The 17256-nt window shown below is 50.3% G+C and overlaps 1 protein-coding gene across 2 annotated transcripts in view; it reads right to left on the bottom strand.

Moving 5' to 3' along the window:
* Nucleotides 1–454: 454 nt before the first annotated feature.
* Nucleotides 455–17256, bottom strand: part of VWA5B1 (von Willebrand factor A domain containing 5B1) — a 51437-nt gene continuing 34635 nt past the window's right edge. Inside the window, exons 15-21 of one of the 2 annotated variants that reach the window (XM_088841636.1) lie at nt 16746–17060; nt 11452–11589; nt 6566–6694; nt 4357–4425; nt 3477–3546; nt 2465–2582; nt 455–949 (exon numbers count right to left, since the gene is read on the bottom strand). In XM_088841636.1, coding sequence (XP_088697762.1) covers nt 455–949; nt 2465–2582; nt 3477–3546; nt 4357–4425; nt 6566–6694; nt 11452–11589; nt 16746–17060 — 1334 coding nt within the window. The remainder of the gene's footprint in view (nt 950–2464; nt 2583–3476; nt 3547–4356; nt 4426–6565; nt 6695–11451; nt 11590–16745; nt 17061–17256) is intronic. The other variant, XM_088841643.1, reaches the window with a different exon arrangement.

Below are 17256 nucleotides of genomic sequence, written 5' to 3'. Positions count from 1 at the left end.
TTAGATGCAAGCTTGCAGGTCCGGTTACTTTCAGGTTTGGGGTCTGTTCATCCATCCTTTATCTGGGTCGGGGGTGGGGGGTGGTCTGCCCATAAACTCCTCCTCCAGAGAGAACTGAGATTTAAACTGTATATAGTTTCTCCCCAGACCCCAGTGGCAGTCAATTCCGTGGCTCCCCAGAAGTCTAGGCAGAAAGGAATCTGGACATTCTCAAGACCTAGTCCAACTCCCTCACCTTGCCCACTTCTTTTACGGGTGGGGACACTGAGGCCAAGAAAGGAGGCAGGGGCCGGCCTAAAGTCGCACAGATAGGCGTTGAATTCAGGCCTCCCGGTCGCCAGTCTAGGACTCTTTCTAGCAACAGTATATTGGCTATAGTTTTCAAGAGTGCCACTAACCGGGCCCATGGGGTTTCCCTCGCTCTCCCACACCACCCCAGCCTCCCCACTTCCCCCTACACGTAATTTGGGTTATAGCAGAGCATAGTGAACTCCAGGTTCTCGTCCCAGTGCCGCAGGAGTACGAACAGCTGGCGGGCGGCAGCCTTGAGCGTGCCCTGTGTGCGGCCCTCGGGCACCTCCTGCTGTTCCAGCCACGAGCTGGCCTTGGCAGCCACCAGCTCCCACTCGACGAAGAAGGAGGCGGAGCTGTGCTCCAGCCACGCCAGTGCCACCATGGTGGCCCACAGCTTCCCCACGTGCTCCACCACGGCCCTGGGCTCCTGGCCCGGCCTGCCCTCGGCCAGGGGCTCCTGGGCCGGGCCGTCGCGGGAGGGGTGCAGGGGCACGGGGCTGGCGCACGGCTGGGGACTCGGGGGCTGGCGGGCGGTGAGTGACACCCGGTGGCAGGTGAAGGGTGAGGTCCACTTGAGCTTCTCCATGGGGACGTGGATGGCCTCGCAGAAGGCTTGGCTGAGCAGGAAGGCCCCGGAAGCCAGCTGCAGAGACACCTGTGTGTGTGGGGGGGAAGCCCCTCAGTGGGCCTCACGCTTATCAGCCCGCGGAGCCCCAGGCCACGGCTGAGCCTGGGCACACGGAGCGCATCCGTTCACCTCCCCCCGCCAGCTCGCCCTGCCCACCCGTGGGATGTGCGGGACCCGCAGACCAGCTGAGCGTCGCAGCACCTTATCCCACTGGCGCTCACGCTGATGGCTCTTCCAGCTCCAAACCTGCCTCTTGCCCTGGGTAGCTGGACCCACCTCGGCCCCTGGGACCATCCACTGTGGTCCAGGAAGCTCACCACTTGCTTCCTCCCTCCACCTCCGCTGGTTTCTGAGTCCCAGTGAGCCCACTTTCTGGACAGCTCTGCAGTCCGCCATCTGCCGCTTCACATTGTCCCGGGCTCTCCTTACCTTCCCTGTCCCCCGACCCTCACCCCATCCTTTCCGCGTCCCAAGGGGTCTCTGCAAGGCATAGGGCACGTCACTCTTTGGAGGCCATCCACTCAGTAGTTTCATTTTTCTTCCGGGATAAATCCAGACTATAATCCCTAAAGCTCTGGTTTGTGCTTGACTCTCCCCTCCCTGCCGTTCTCCAGCCCCCAGGCGCCCTCTCTCCTCTGTAAACTGTCAGCCACAGCTCCTCGCCCTTCAGGGCTTGGTTTAACCGTTTGCATCCTTCCAGAAGTCATGCGTCATGTCTGCCCATCCTCAAGCCTGGAGTCGGCGTCTCCTCCTGCCCTCTTCCTCCTCCCCCAAACCCGGTGTCTCCCATCGCAGCACCCAGTGCTCAGAGCCGCCCGGGTCCTTTGAGGTGTCCCCACTGGACACTGAGCGACTGGAGCTCAGAGACAACACTCACCTGGTTAAGGTTCTCTCCCAGGGTCTAGCATGGTGCCTGACTCAACAGATCCTTGTGACTACACGCCTCCTGCTCTCTTGTCCGGGATGTTTGGAGACGCCAAGTGACCGTAAGCACTTGGGTGTACAGGGGCTGGGACAGGGCAGGGAAGCTCCCACCCTGTCCATCCTTCCAACACCTTCTCTCCCCAACTTTGCTGAGCCCCAGATGTGGCAAGACCAGGCCCTCTTGCTCCTCAGTTCAGAGACACTCACTCCTGGCTGGGGCTCCTCACCCTGCCCCGCCGGCTGGCGTGTCTGCAGAGCCACTTGCTAAACACGGTACTCGTCCCCAGGGTGTTCTTTTTACTTGCTGGTGACTCATTTCAAGGCTTTTTTTTTTTTTTTTTTAACGTATTGAAAAACAGACACACAGAGGTGGTGGAGTAGGACGCAAGATCCCCGGGAAATTTTAAAGCCAAGACAGCAGATTGCAGAGGCTGGTTGTGGTGCTGACACTGGTTTTTAGCAGCCCTCCTCGACCCCAGCGGGGCGCCCGGGCGCACCCCCTCCGCTCTGCTGCTGTGTGCGCAGGAAGGTCTAGGTCTGCTTCCCTTTGCAGAGGCGGAGGGGCGGGTGGCCCCTCTGCTGCGTGTGGGGCTGAGGTTTGGGGTCTAGGGCACTCACCAGCGGGATGTAGTCAGAGCTCTGGTTCCCCTGGGCTGAGTCCGGAGTCTTGGTCAGCGGTTTTCCCAGGAAGCCCTTGGCCGCTTGTGTCAACAGCCTAGGCTTGTTGAGACTCAGCCTGTGTGGGCAGAACCGAGGAGGAGTGACTGCCACTGTCCCGGGGGTGTCCCTGGTCCTCCCCCCGCCAACTCCCAGAGGCCCCTCGACAGCCTCTGAAAGTCCTGGGCAGAAGGGGTCTGACAGATGATCTCCTCCTTTGACAGCAGGGGAAACTGAGGCCCAGGGAGTGTGTCTCCTCAAGGCGCTCACTCAAGCAGCAGCTCGAGTGAGGGGCAGGGTAGTACTCTTTTTAGGATCCTCTCTATTTAAAAAAAACGTTTTTAATTGGAGGATAATTGCTCTACAATGCTGTGCTGGTTTCTGCCACACATCAACATGAATCAGCCACAGGTATCCATCTGTCCCCTCCCACTCGAGGGCTTCCCAGGTAGTGAAAGTGGTAGAGAACCCGCCTGCCAATGCAGGATCATAAGAGACGTGAGTTCGATCCCTGGGTGGGGAAGATCCTTTACCCCTGGGTGGAGGAGATGGCAACCCACTCCAGTGTTCCTGCCTGGAGAATCCTCATGGACAGGGGAGCCTGGTGGGCTTCAGTCCATGCACACGCACACCTCTCTCTTGACCCTCCATCCCATCCCGGGACCCTCTTTTGACAGCATGTTCTTGGTCAGCCCAATGGTCAGACAGTCACATGCCACCCCTCCCAGGGGGACCTGCATTTGTAAAGAGACCGTGGAGGTGTGGGAAGGGGACCTGGGGCGGGGGGGAGTTTTCAGCAGTGTGACACCTGAAGACGGTGCTATCTCTGGGCAAGGGTCCTTCCTGCCACCGTTCAAAGTGTTCATGTTTGTGCAGCTGTCAGGTTGGGCCTACTTCTGGCCCCCTAAACCAGGGGCAGTCCCCTGAAAATGGATGGCAGTAGAGGGATCCCCCAGTGGAAATCCTCACGTACCTGGATCCAAAGAGAGTGTCTGAGGCCTTCAAGGAAGAAAGGGTGTTGGTGGCCAAACCTCGCAGGGGACCTGGAGAGCCACAGAATGCAAGTTAGGACCTAAGACATGACCTTGTCCCACTGCTCACCGCCCCGCTGGGGAAACAGAGTCCCAGAGAGGGGCAGGGGCTTGCCTATATGCCTAGGGATCCAAGCTAATGATGAGGCTGTTTCTGACCAAGTGGGTGTGGGGAGGGGTGAAAGATGTGTGTTCCTGGGTAAAGAAGCAGCCCTCCAAGTCCCCTTGGCTGGCGGCCCTTGCATTTTCTGGAAGTTTACCTGTGGGGACAGTGACAGCTGCAGGCCAACCCCCGCTCAGCCATAAGCAGGGACACTGACTTTTTTCTACGGGCACACTGATAGAAGATTCTGGGCAGAGGGAGGTGGGGGATGGGTCCTTCAGCGGGGAACTGGGAGGCCTTATTCCTGGCTGAGCTCTGTCACCAACTTGCTGTGTGACCTTAGGCAGGTCACTTCACCTGCTCTGAGTCTGTTTCCCTCCTTTAGCGCGTTAGTATTATCCATCACGCATGGAGCTGTCTGGAGACTGCAAGAACCACCAAGGACTTTGTTGGGTTAAGACACTCTCTCGGCCCAAAGATCAACTAGTTTTTTAACTCAGGGGAGAGCTGGCAGGGACTTCGCTGGTGGTCCAGTGGCTAAGACTCTGCACTCCCAATGCAAGGGGCCCTGGGTTCCATCCTTGGTCAGGGAACTAGATCCCATGGGCCGCAAATAAGTGTTCACATGCTGTGATGGCTGAAGATTCGACCTGGCACAGCCAAATAAGTAAATAAATATCAAAATAAAACACAGGAGCGCTGGGAGACTGCGCGCTCACCTTCAGGAGTAGCGTGCTTCTCACGGGCCGTGTTCTCACTGAAGGGCGTCAGGGCGCTTTCCTCCACGTCTACAACAGAGGGAGCCAGTGAGGCCTGAGCTACCTGGCCCTCCCCTTCGCACCTCCCAGACCCCCCAGGAGGCTGCTGGTCCGAATTCATGGTACCTGAGGGCGGGGGGGAGAGGGGGGGGGGACTGGGAGAGCAATCTCCAGGTTCCCGTCCCTGCTTGGATGGGTCTTCACCTCCCAGAGACACCGCCACGGCTCCACCACAAGAGTTGGACATGCCTGGGTTCAAATCCCAGCCCTCCCAATAGGTAGCTGTGTGACCCCAGGGAAAGTTACTTCCTTTATAAGCTTGGATTGCAAACCAGGGCTAATAGTGCTGCTCGGTGTTGTAAGGTTCGGATCAGATAGTACACAGACAGTGTGCAGTGCCTGGCCTGTGGTATGTAATCCATAAAGCCCTGAGCTATGGACTCAGCAGGTTAGTGGGAGCAGGTTGGAGGCCTGAACGTGGTGGTTGGAGGTGGTCGGGGGAGAGGTAGGTTCATGTCAGTTCTCCAGGAGGCACCAGGATGTGGCACTGACTTGTCAGAGGGCTCTGAGCCTCAGTTTCCCCATCTGTAAAATGGGGATGATAATTGTACATATTGTTTATTCAAAATGTGTACTGGGGTGATTAGTCTTATGATTATTATTTAACAGCTGGAGAGTGATGGGCAATGTACTATTCAGGAATGATCCAAATTATGGGAAAAACTTAACACACAGATATGTTCTTCCAAGCCTCTGTCTCCCCCCTGAGACTGTTAGCAGTTCTTTGAGGGCAAGAAGCTCTGTTTACTGCTGGGTGCCTGTAGTGGGTTGGGTAAGGTCAGCACAAAAGTGAACCGGTGGCTGAATGACTGAAGCAACCAGCAGGCAAAGAACACGGTGGTTAATCTCATGGACCCTGGAGCCAGACAAGGCTTATTCACATCTTGGTTCTACTGTGCCTCTGCTGTGTGCCCTTGGGTAAGTCACTTAACCACTCTGAGCTCACTCAGTTTCCTCATCTCTTAATGTGGAAAATGAAAGAAACTCTCTCAGATGGGTGTGAAGAGTCATGGATAATTAAAGTAGTGCTGAGCACCTAGAAAAGCCTCCGTGAGGGTCAGGCATCCCCTCCTTGGGGAGGGAAAGGGAGGGAAGGGCATGGGGTAGACTAAGAGTTTAGAAATCATGCACACCGGGTATGAATTAGAAGACAACTAGAAAAGGAGGGATTTGTGATTTTGATGGAAGTCATGGGCCACCAAGAGCTGAGCTGCAGAGGATGGAAAGGGTAGACCAGAAGTTTCTTCTCGACTGGGAGCCCAGAGTGACTCAGGGGTAGAGCAGGTTCCCCCTGGAGGTTCTGAGGGACCAAGGAGTGGGCAAAACTCCTTCACCTCTGAGGAAACCCTCGGATTTTCACCCTTGTCACGCTATTCCTTTTTGAACGCATCAGTGTCTGTGAGCGCTTTCTAATAACTCAGGTACAACAGGGCGGTTGTCTGGGTGTTGGGGCGAGTGGCCAGGTGGGACCTCTGATGTCCTCCCCACGCGCAGAAGGTGGCAGGAGATGCTCAGGTACACGTGAGGGCGCGGAGGAGGGGTTAGGATGGGTGCAGCGGTTAGGCTGTCCTTAGCGGGACAGAAAGACACACAGGCCTCCAGAACACAGGCTATCCTGTGAATGTCTGCAGGGTCACCACATGATCAAATCATGGATCTTCAGGGACCCAAGCTTTGGGCACAATGAAATTTGGTGATGGTTGAAAGGAAGCTTTGGGGAATCCTAGAGTAAGCAGACGGTGGGACCCGAACAGATGGAGCTGCCTTTCCCTTGATTTTTAGGTCTGCTGGCATTCAGTGCCTGGGTGGACTCAGAGGCTGGAAGCAGGGAACAGCCACTGGGGTCGCTGGACCTTGAAAGGGGAGAGCTGGGGTGTGGTGTGGGCACGTGGGCAGGGAGGCCAGTCTGCTCTCTGGTTCCCGGTGGCATAACTGGGCCATGCTCAGCCCCTCTGCCTGTCTCAGGCCTCAGAGAATTCAGGAAGCCTGGCCTTGCCCTGGCCCCATAAGGCCCGGAGTGGAGACTCAGAGAGAGTCCGTCATGGCTTCGGACACAAGGGTGCAGGGACCCGGAGGCCCAGACTTCAGAACACACCGAGGCAGCTCTTACTTAGATTCTGATATTTGCTGTCCCCTGAAGCTGAGTCTTCTCCAAGCATGGTTTGGGATCGCCTGAAACCAGAAGTGCCCTTCCACTGTTGAGTCAGGACCCGGGAGCTGACCATCCGCAATGCAGCACCTTCGTGAGGACACGGAGAAGGTGGTCAGGTGGGTACAACCGTGCTAGACTTTTGCCTTGTCCCCGGGGTTTCCCTGGTAGATCAGATGGTAAAGAGTCTGCCTGCAACGTAGCAGACCCGGGCTCGACCCCTGGGTCGGGAAGTTCCCCTGGAGGAGGAAATGGCAACCCACTCCAGTATTCTTGCCTGGAGAATCCCATGGACAGAGGAGCCTGATGGGCTACAGTCCATGGGCTCACAGTCGGACAGGACTGAGTAACTGACATGTTCAAGGTTGGCAGGAATGGTTCTAGCTACAGCCTGTCAATTATCTAACAGGAGTAAGGCATTGCAGAAGGCAAGACCATGAGCTTTGGAGCCAGAATGACCTCGGTTTGAACCCCAGCCCCATCTCTTACTAGCTGGATGGAGTGCTGACCACTCTGAGCCTCAATGTCTTTACCTGGAAAATGGGGATAATAATACTCACCTTGCCAGGTAAGCACTATTGCTGAGATAATGTTCAGAAAGCTGCAGTGTTAGGAAAGGTTGGTTTTCTCAGAAGCACCCCATTTCCCTTCCTCCCAGTCTGCCATCTCAGAAACTGAAGTCCCAGTTTCCCCTTCCCCAGAGCATCACCATCAGGGGTTAAGCTATAACACCCAACAGTGTGTTTTGGGGAACTCCATTCTTGGAGAACACTAATTTGTAAGTTGTTCCTAGAAATGAAGAGTTCTACTGGAGAATAAACTTTGAAGACGTTTCATACTGTTAGTTGCTCAGTTGTGTCTGACTCTTTGCAACCCCATGGATTGTGGCCCACCACGCTCCTCTGTCCATGGGATTTTCCAGGCAAGAGTATCAGAGTGGGTTGCCATTCCCTTCTCCAGGGGATCTTCCCAACCCAGGGATCAAACTCAGGTCTCCCACATTGGAGGCAGACTTCACCGTCAGAGCCACTAGGAAAGCTTTATTGACTATGTCAAAGCCTTTGACTGCATGGATCACAACAAGCTGTGGAAAATTCTTAATGAGGTGGGAATACCAGATCACCTTACCTGCCTCCTGAGAAATCTGTATGCAGGTCAAGAAGCAACAGTTAGTATTGGACATGGAACAATGGACTGGTTCCAAATTGGGAAAGGAGTACATCAAGGCTGCATATTATCACTCTGCTTATTTAACTTCTATGCAGAGTACATCATGCAAAATGCCAGGCTGGATGAAGCACAAGCTGGAATCAAGATTGATGACACCAACCTTATGACAGAAAGTGAAAAGGAACGAAAGAGCCTTTTGATGAAAATGAAAGAGGAGTGAAAAAGCTGACTTCAAACTCAGCATTCAAAAAACGAAGATCATGACATCCAGTCCCATCACTTCATGGCAAATAGAAGGGGAAACAATGCAAACAGTGAGAGACTTAATTTTCTTGGGCTCCAAAATCACTGCAGATGGTGACTGCAGCCATGAAATTAAAGGATGCTTGCTCCTTGGAAGAAAAGCTATGACCAACCTAGACAGCATATTAAAAAGCAGAGACATTACTTTGCCAACAAAGGTCTGTCTAGTCAAAGCTATGGTTTTTCCAGTAGTCATGTATGGATGTGAGAGTTGGACCATAAAGAAAGCTGAATGCCAAAGAATTGATACTTCTGAAGTGTGGTATTGGAGAAGACTCTTGAGAGTCCCTTGGACTGCAAGGAGATCCAACCAGTCCATCCTAAGGGAAATCAGTCCTGAATATTCATTGGAAGGACTGATGCTGAAGCTGAAGCTCCAATCCTTGGGCCACCTGATGTGAAGAACTGACTCATTAGACAAGACCCTGATGCTGGGAAAGACTGAAGGTGGGAGGAGAAGGGGACGACAGAGGATGAGATGGTTGGATGGCATCACTGACTCAATGGACATGAGTTTGAGCAAGCTCTGGGAGTTGGTGATGGACAGGGAGGCCTGGCGTGCTGCAGTCCATGGGAAAGAGTTGGACATGACAAAGTGACTGAACTGAACTCATCCTGTAGTCCATTCTCTGGGCCTCTTGATGTATAATGGCACCCTAAAGGCTCTGAGAAGTCCTGCAGTAAAGAAAACTTTTGAGGTTTATTTAATCCAGTGGTTGGGAAATGTTTTCCCCAGTCTGGTATTTCCTATTTTTTTGTGCTGAATGGCCATTAACAGGACATGAAACTGGGGTTCCAGTTTCCTGAAACTTTGAGAAGTGCTGATCCAGACCTCAGGGGGCTGTAAGACTTGGGTTAAGATACAGGCCTTGTCCCTAACACTCCCAGACTGTTTTTTTTAGCTATACAGGCTAAAAAATGGTCAGAGATGAGTGGGAGGGGGTGAACATCATTCAGGGTGACAGTGCCCAGGGGGTGAGAAGGCCAGTGGGGTGACAGCTTGGTGGCTGGTCAGAATCTGAAATCAGAGGAAGTGGGGCAGAGAGAGAGGGAGGGAGGGATGGAACATCGAATATTTCGGTGCCATAGATTTTTAAAAAGCAGGGCAGAGGGGCAAGAGGAATGAGGAAAGGCGTGTTTTATTTCCAAATACAATTCTGTCAAGAGGTCCGTTTTAAAAATAAAAAGCTGCTGCAAAGGACCGAAAATGAAATTTAGGAAAGAAAAAGTACATAGAGTTTATAAACCTATGAAATGTTTTCAACAAAGAAGCTAAAGAAATTCCCCAAAGATACTTTCTTCCCCTTTCAGATTGTAGGTTTAGAAAGATAAACAATTTTCAGTGTTGGTGAGAGTGGATAACACAGGATAACCTCTGAAGACAGGGCTAGTTTGATAGCTTACATTACAATAATTTAAGATGGGTCAGGACTTCCCTGGTGGTTCAGTGGTTAAGAATCCATGCTTCCACTGTAGGGGGCACGGGTTTGATCCCTGGTTGGAGAACTAAGATCCCACAGGCCCACGCAGAGCGGCCAAAAGATTTTTTTTTTTAAAGGGCTAATCATCACCGACTGGATGGACATGAGTTTGAGTGAACTCCGGGAGTTGGTGATGGACAGGGAGGCCTGGCGTGCTGTGATCCATGGGGTCGCAAAGAGTCGGACACGACTGAGCGACTGAACTGAACTGAACTGAATCCTTTGATACGCATTCTTAGTTCTGAATGTCAATTAACCTCGAGGAGATAACCAGACCATGTACAAATATGTCCTTTGCAGCATAATTTACAATAATCAAAAGGGGGAATAAACAGAAGGTTTAATAATAATAGCGTTAGTCACTCAGTCGTGTCTGACTCTTTGCAACCCCACGCACTGTAGCCCGCCAGGCTCCTCTGTCCACGGAATTCTCCAGACAAGAATACTGGAGTGGGTTGCCATTCCCTTCTCCAGGGGATCTTCCCAAAACAAGGATCGAACCTGGGGGCTGGTTAAATAGGTTGAGATAAACCTTAAGAGGCAGTGGAGAGGGATAGCAGAGGACGCAGACCCTGAAACCGGGAACTGGAGCCTGACTCTACCCTTTGTGCTGTGTGACTGTGACAAGTGACTTACCCCGTTTGCCTCTGCTTCCTCATCTGTAAAATGAGGGTAACAGTATCTTCTTTGCAGAGCTGTTTGAGGATTTAATGATTTAATATATATAAAGTGCTTTGGAACACTGTCTAATTGGCTGTTATGATGATTGCTCCCTGCCGTGTGCTTAGTCATGTCTGACTCTTTGTGACCCCATGGACTGTAGCCCACTAGGCTCCTCTGTCCATGGAATTTTCCAGGAAAGAATACTGAAGTCAGTTGCCTTTTCCTACTTCAGGGGATCTTCCTGACCCAGGGATTGAACCCACGTCTCTTGCATCTCCAGCATTAGCTGACCGCTTCTTTACCACTGGAATTGTTACTATTAAAATGAAAAGTGGAAACATATTTCCCACACCCAGAATTTGGAGATACAGCACATATTGGTCTGATTCAATTCACACAAAATGATCTATCTTTTGATTTCTCTTCATGTAGATACTCACAGAAGTCTGGAAGGATGATAGCCCCGAGGGGATAATTAGTACTCATTTCAGGATGACTGCCAGTTCCAGTCACTTCTATGTCTTTAATGTCTTTCTATATTTTATTTTTATTTATTTTCCATTGAAGTGTAGTTGATTTACAATGTTGTGCTAGTTTTGGGTATTCAGCAAAGTGATTCAGTTATACGTATTATATCTATTGCATTTAGGTTATTATGAAATATTGAGTGTAGTTCCCTACGCTATACAGTAGGTCCTTTCTGTTCACCTGTTTTATATACAGTAGTGTGTATCTGTTAATGCCCAGCTCCTAATTTGTCTTTCCCCCATTTCCCCCTTTGATAACCATAAGTTTGTTTTCTATGTCTGTGGGTCTATTTCTGTTTTGAAAATAAGTTCATATGTATCATTTTTAGGTAGATTCTACATATAAGTGATAGCATATGATATTTGCCTTTCTCTGGCTTACTTTGCTTAGTACGATCACCTCGAGCTCCATCCATGTTTTTCTATATTTTAGAATTTTCTACAGTGACACATACCAAATGGAAAAAGGACAATAAAGTCAAATTCATTTAGTAGGAAAAAAGGGAGCAGGATAGTTTCGCAGCCCTCTGCAGAGCAGTAGGCTGGGGGCTTGTGAGCCCCCCACCCCCTGGCAGTCAGACCCTCTCTGCCTGGGGCTTTTTGGCTTCTAGGCCTTTCCCTGCACTCCTTCCCACTGGTCTAGGCTCCTCTGCACCCCAGCCCCCTCCTCCAGCCCACTGGGAGGACCCTGCAGCTGCCTTACCGGAGTTGGGGTATCCCACCACGGTGGGCAGGTAACGGCTCTTGTTTATGTCCACAGGCACAAAGGCTGTGTACTTGCTGATGACGTTGCAGGCCTTGCTGGTGTGCACGGCGTTCACCTGGTAGCGGCGGCTGGACCCTGCAGAGGGAGGAGCTGAGGTCACTGTGTGGACTTGGAAAGCCCTCCCTCCACAGGGCGCTAAAAGGAGGGCTAGGTCGGTGGTCCCATCTTCGGAATTCAACCAGGCCTTACAATTAAGGAGTTACCAACTTGCCATTAAGGACATTAAAAAAATAAACTCTCAAAATTAATAAAACCTCCACTATCATTTCATAAAATAAGGCTATTTGAATGTAAAAGAGGTAAGACAGCTAATAAAAATGACAGTTACTTTCCTTAAATAACTTTAGTGTTATTACAAAACCCCACATCCCCGTGCTGGCAGTATTTTCTATTTTCATCTTGCAGCTGTGTGCTGAGAATCTTTCTGCAGGTCCCCTGGCTGCGTGGGGACCACAGATCCGCCTCATAGAGACGAACCAGAAAGGTGGAGTGGGGCACACAGTGTCACACAGCAAATTAGGAATGGACCTGAGATCAGGACTCAGGATGGCCTGACCCCAAAGTCCAGACTCTTCCTACTGGACAAATGAGGAGGCTTCTTGGTATGAATGATGGACACATGTCCTATAAACTATAAGGAAAAGTGCTCATGGGAAGAAAAAAAAATAACATATACAAAACTACAAATAATATAAAACAAAACCCATGTAGTATTATTATATAAATAAGGCATAAATTATAACAAACAACAGAAACATTCTCTATGTATATCCACATCTGTTCTCCCAATGTGCTTCATCAAGAGCTCAGCAATCACTTTCTTGAAAGTTTGCTCCAGTTCCTGGAGTAAATGAGCCTCCCCACCATTCCTGTTATACAATTGCTTGGATTCCTATGTTTCTTCTTAATAGCATTAGGACAAATGCACTCAATTAATGGTGTGTATAATTATTTGATTCATGTCAGCTGGCCTCCCAGCTAGTCTATGTCAAGCACTCATAAGTAAGGACGGGGATGACGGTGGTCACTATGCTGTTCAGCCTGACCCCCAGCTGATCTGCACTCAATAAATGGCCATGAAGGGTGACGGGCGGACCGATTAGGCCTAGAGAGTTCTGTGGGAGGGGAGGTGTGGTCCCAGAGGAGCTAGGGATGTGGAATAGGGCGGTCCTCATGGTAGTGTCGCCAGAGTCCTACAGTCCAGTTCAGTTCAGTTCAGTTGCTCAGTCATGTCCAACTCCTTCCCATGGACTGCAGCACGCCAGGCCTCCCTGTCCATCACCAACTCCTGAAGCTTGGTCAAACTCATGTCCATTGAGTCAGTGGTGCCATCCAACCATCTCATCCTCTGTCATCCCCTTCTCCTCCTGCCTTCAATCTTTCCCAGCATCAGGGTCTTTTCAAATGAGTCAGTTCTTCACATCAGGTGGCCAAAGGAAGTTTCAGCTTCAGCATCAGTCCTTCCAGTGAATATTCAGGACTGATTTCCCTTAGGATGGACTGGTTGGATCTCCTTGCAGTCCAAGGGACTCTCAAGAGTCTTCTCCAACACCACAGTTCAAAAGCAGCAATTCTTCAGTGCTCAGCTTTCTTTATGGTCCAAGTCTCACATCCATACATGACTACTAGAAAAACCATAGCTTTGACTGCTGCTGCTGCTGCTAAGTTGCTTCAGTCATGTCTGACTCTGTGTGACCCCATAGATGGCAGCCCACCAGGCTCCTCCGTCCCTGGGATTCTCCAGGGAGTTTCCATTTCCTTCTCCATAGCTTTGACTAGATAGACCTTTGTTGGCAAAGTAATGTCTCTGCTTTTTAATATGCTGTCTAGGTTGGTCATAACTTTTCTTCCAGGGAGCAAGCGTCTTTTTATTTCATGGATGCAGTCACCATCTGCAGTGATTTTGGAGCCCAAGAAAATAAAGTCTGTTACTGTTTTCACTAGTCCCTTAAATCTATTCCTCACTTCCACTGTATAATCATAAGGGATTTGATTTAGGTCATACCTGAATGGTCTAGTGGTTTTCCCTACTTTCTTCAATTTCAGTCTGAATTTGGCAATAAGGAGTTCATGATCTGAGCCACAGTCAGCTCCTGGTCTTGTTTTTGCTAACTGTATACAGCTTCTCCAACTTTGGCTGCAAAGAATATAATCAATCTGATATCGGTGTTGACCATCTGGTGATATCCATGTGTAGAGTCTTCTCTTGTGTTGTTGGAAGAGGGTGTTTGCTATGACCAGTGCGTTCTCTTGACAAAACTCTATTAGCCTTTGCCCTGCTTCATTCCGTGCTCCAAGGCCAAATTTGCCTGTTACTGCAGGTGTTTCTTGACTTCCTACTTTTGCATTCCAGTCCCCTATAATGAAAAGGACATCTTTTTTGGGTGTTAGTTCTAAAAGGTCTTGCAGGTCTTCATAGAACCATTCAACTTCGGTTTCTTCAGCGTGACTGGTTGGGGCATAGGCCTGGATTACTGTAATATTGAATGGTTTGCCTTGGAAACGAACAGAAATCATTCTGTCATTTTTAAGATTGCATCCAAGTACTGTATTTCGGACTCTTTTGTTGACCATGATGGCTACTCCATTTCTTCTAAGGGATTCCTGCCCACAGTAGTAGATATAATGGTCATCTGAGTTAAATTCACCCATTCCAGTCCATTTTAATTCACTGATTCCTAGAATGTCTATGTTCACTCTTGCCATCTCCTGTTTGACCAGTTCCAATTTGCCTTGATTCATGGACCTGATAGATAGAGTGCCTGATGAACTCTGGACGGAGGTTCGTGACATTGTACAGGAGACAGGGACCAAGACCATCCCCATGGAAAAGAAATGCAAAAAAGCAAAATGGCTGTCTAAGGAGGCCTTACAAATAGCTGTGAAAAGAAGAGAAGCGAAAAGCAAAGGAGAAAAGGAAAGATATAAGCATTTGAATGCAGAGTTCCAAAGAATAGCAAGGAGAGATAAGAAAGCCTTCCTCAGTGAGCAATGCAAAGAAATAGAGGAAAACAACAGAATAGGAAAAACAAGAGATCTCTTCAAGAAAATTAGAGATTCCAAGGGAACACTTCATGCAAAGATGGGCTCGATAAAGGACAGAAATGTAGGGACCTAACAGAAGCAGAAGATATTAAGAAGAGGTGGCAAGAATACACAGAAGAACTGTACAAAAAAGATCTTCAAGACCAAGATAGTCACGATAACATGATCACTGACCTAGAACCAGACATCTTGGAATGTGAAGTCAAGTGGGCCTTAGAAAGCATCACTATGAACAAAGCTAGTGGAGGTGATGGAATTCCAGTTGAGCTATTTCAAATCTTGAAAGATGAGGCTGTGAAAGTGCTGCACTCAATATGCCAGCAAATTTGGAAAACTCAGCAGTGGCCACAGGACTGGAAAAGGTCAGTCTTCATCCCAATCCCAAAGAAAGGCAATGCCAAAGAATGCTCAAACTACCGCACAATTGCACTCATCTCACACGCTAGTAAAGTCATGCTCAAAATTCTTCAAGCCAGGCTTCAGCAATATGTGAACCGTGGACTCCCAGATGTTCAAGCAGGTTTTAGAAAAGGCAGAGGCACCAGAGATCAAATTGCCAACATCCGCTGGATCATGGAGAAAGCAAGAGAGTTCCAGAAAAACATCTATTTCTGCTTCATTGACTATGCCAAAGCCTTTGACTGTGTGGATCACAATAAACTGTGGAAAATTCTGAAAGAGATGGGACTACCAGACCACTTGACCTGCCTCTTGAGAAACCTGTATGCAGGTCAGGAAGCAACAGTCAGAACTGAACATGGAACAACAGACTGGTTCCAAATAGGAAAAGGAGTGCATCAAGGCTGTATATTGTAACCTTGCTTATTTAACTTATATGCAGAGTACATCATGAGGAACGCTCAGCTGGAAGAAGCACAAGCTGGAATCAAGATTGCTGGGAGAAATAGCAATAATCTCAGATATGCAGATGACACTACCCTTATGGCAGAAAGTGAAGAGGAACTCAAAAGCCTCTTGATGAAAGTGAAAGAGGAGAGTGAAAAGGTTGGCTTGAAGCTCAACATTCAGAAAACAAAGATCATGGCATCTGGTCCCATCACTTCATGGGAAATAGATGGAAAAACAGTGGAAACAGTGTCAGACTTTATATTTTTGGGCTCCAGAATCACTGCAGATGCTGATTGCAGCCATGAAATTAAAAGACGCTTACTCCTTGGAAGGAAAGTTATGACCAACCTTGATAATATATTAAAAAGCAGAGACATTACTTTGCCAACCAAGGTCCGTCTAGTCAAGGCTATGGTTTTTCCCATGGTCATGTATGGACATGAGAGTTGGACTGTGAAGAAAGCTGATCGCCGAAGAATTGATGCTTTTGAACTGTGGTGTTGGAGAAGACTCTTGAGAGTCCCTTGGACTGCAAGGAGATCCAACCAGTCCATTCTAAGGGAGATCGATCCTGGGTGTTCATTGGAAGGACTGATGCTAAAGCTGAAACTGTAATACTTTGGCCACCTCATGCAACGAGTTGACTCACTGGAAAAGACTCTGATGCTGGGAGGGATTGGGGGCGGGAGGAAAAGGGGACGACAGAGAATGAGATGGCTGGATGGCATCACCGACTCGATGGACATGAGTTTGAGTGAACTCCGGGAGTTGGTGATGGACAGGGAGGCCTGGCATGCTGTAATTCATGGGGTCGCGGAGAGTCAGACACGACTGAGCGACTGAACTGAACTGAACTGAACTGTTTTCACTGTTTCCCCATCTATTTGCCATGAACTGATGGGACCAGAGGCCATGATCTTAGTTTTCTGAATGTTGAGTTTTAAGCCAACTTTTCCACTTTCATCTTTCATTTTCATCAAGAGACTCTAGTTCTTCACTCTTTGCCGTAAGGGTGGTGTCATCTGAATATCTGAGGTTATCGAGGGACCCATAGCAAGGGGAAAGGAGGGAGGAGAGAACAGGTCACCAGGGCAGATCAAGCAGGGGGTGGAGCCCTCGGCCTTGTGTGTGTGTGTGTGTTGGTGTGTGTGTGTGTTGGGAAGGGGATAGTGGGGGTCAAGGGAGGCACCTGGAGGCAGCAATGGGGAGGGGAGGTGGAGCGCTGGGCGGTGGCAGGGCCACGGAGAGAAGTACAGGGTGGGGCCAGGCAAGAGGGCGGGCCTTGGGGGAGAAGCAAAGGGCGGTGCCGCGCGGAGGGGCGGGGCCGCGGCGCTCACCTTGCTCAATCTCACCCTCTCGCTCCGCCAGCTGCTCGAAATCCCGGATGATGGCGCGTGCCGCCAGGTGGTGGAAGGTCTCGCTCCACAGGTCGGGCTCTTGCGCGCTGCCCCTCTCCGGGCCGGGAGGGCCCAGCTCGAAGCTCACTTCCCACTGCAAATGCTGGCTGTCCCGCAGGCCCTTGACCACGGCCTTGCCCAGCACCGGGCCTGGGGTGGCGGGCCTGCTGGGGCTGGCCCGCTCCTCGGACTTGGCCGGGGGCTCCCAGTCCGAGGACGTCTCAGTTGAGAAGGCAGAGGGGTGATGGGACGGCTCTGCAGGCAGAGGGACAAGCTGGCTGAGATGTGGGCTGAGATCTGAGCTGCAGGACAGAGGGTTCACTCCCAGGGGACATTACATACCTCCCCGGGATGCAGACACTAAGCAAGGACAGTCTCCCCTCGCTCCTCCCGCCCCAGGGAACCCACAGCTCTCCTTAGGAGAACAGGGGTAGCACGGGCTTGTCTCCAA

The sequence above is a fragment of the Moschus berezovskii genome, chromosome 2, assembly GCF_049115385.1.
Source record: "Moschus berezovskii isolate FMDL1 chromosome 2, NW_MosBer_1.0, whole genome shotgun sequence".
Classification (NCBI taxonomy): domain Eukaryota; kingdom Metazoa; phylum Chordata; class Mammalia; order Artiodactyla; family Moschidae; genus Moschus; species Moschus berezovskii.
This window is presented reverse-complemented; position numbering and strand designations above follow the sequence as displayed.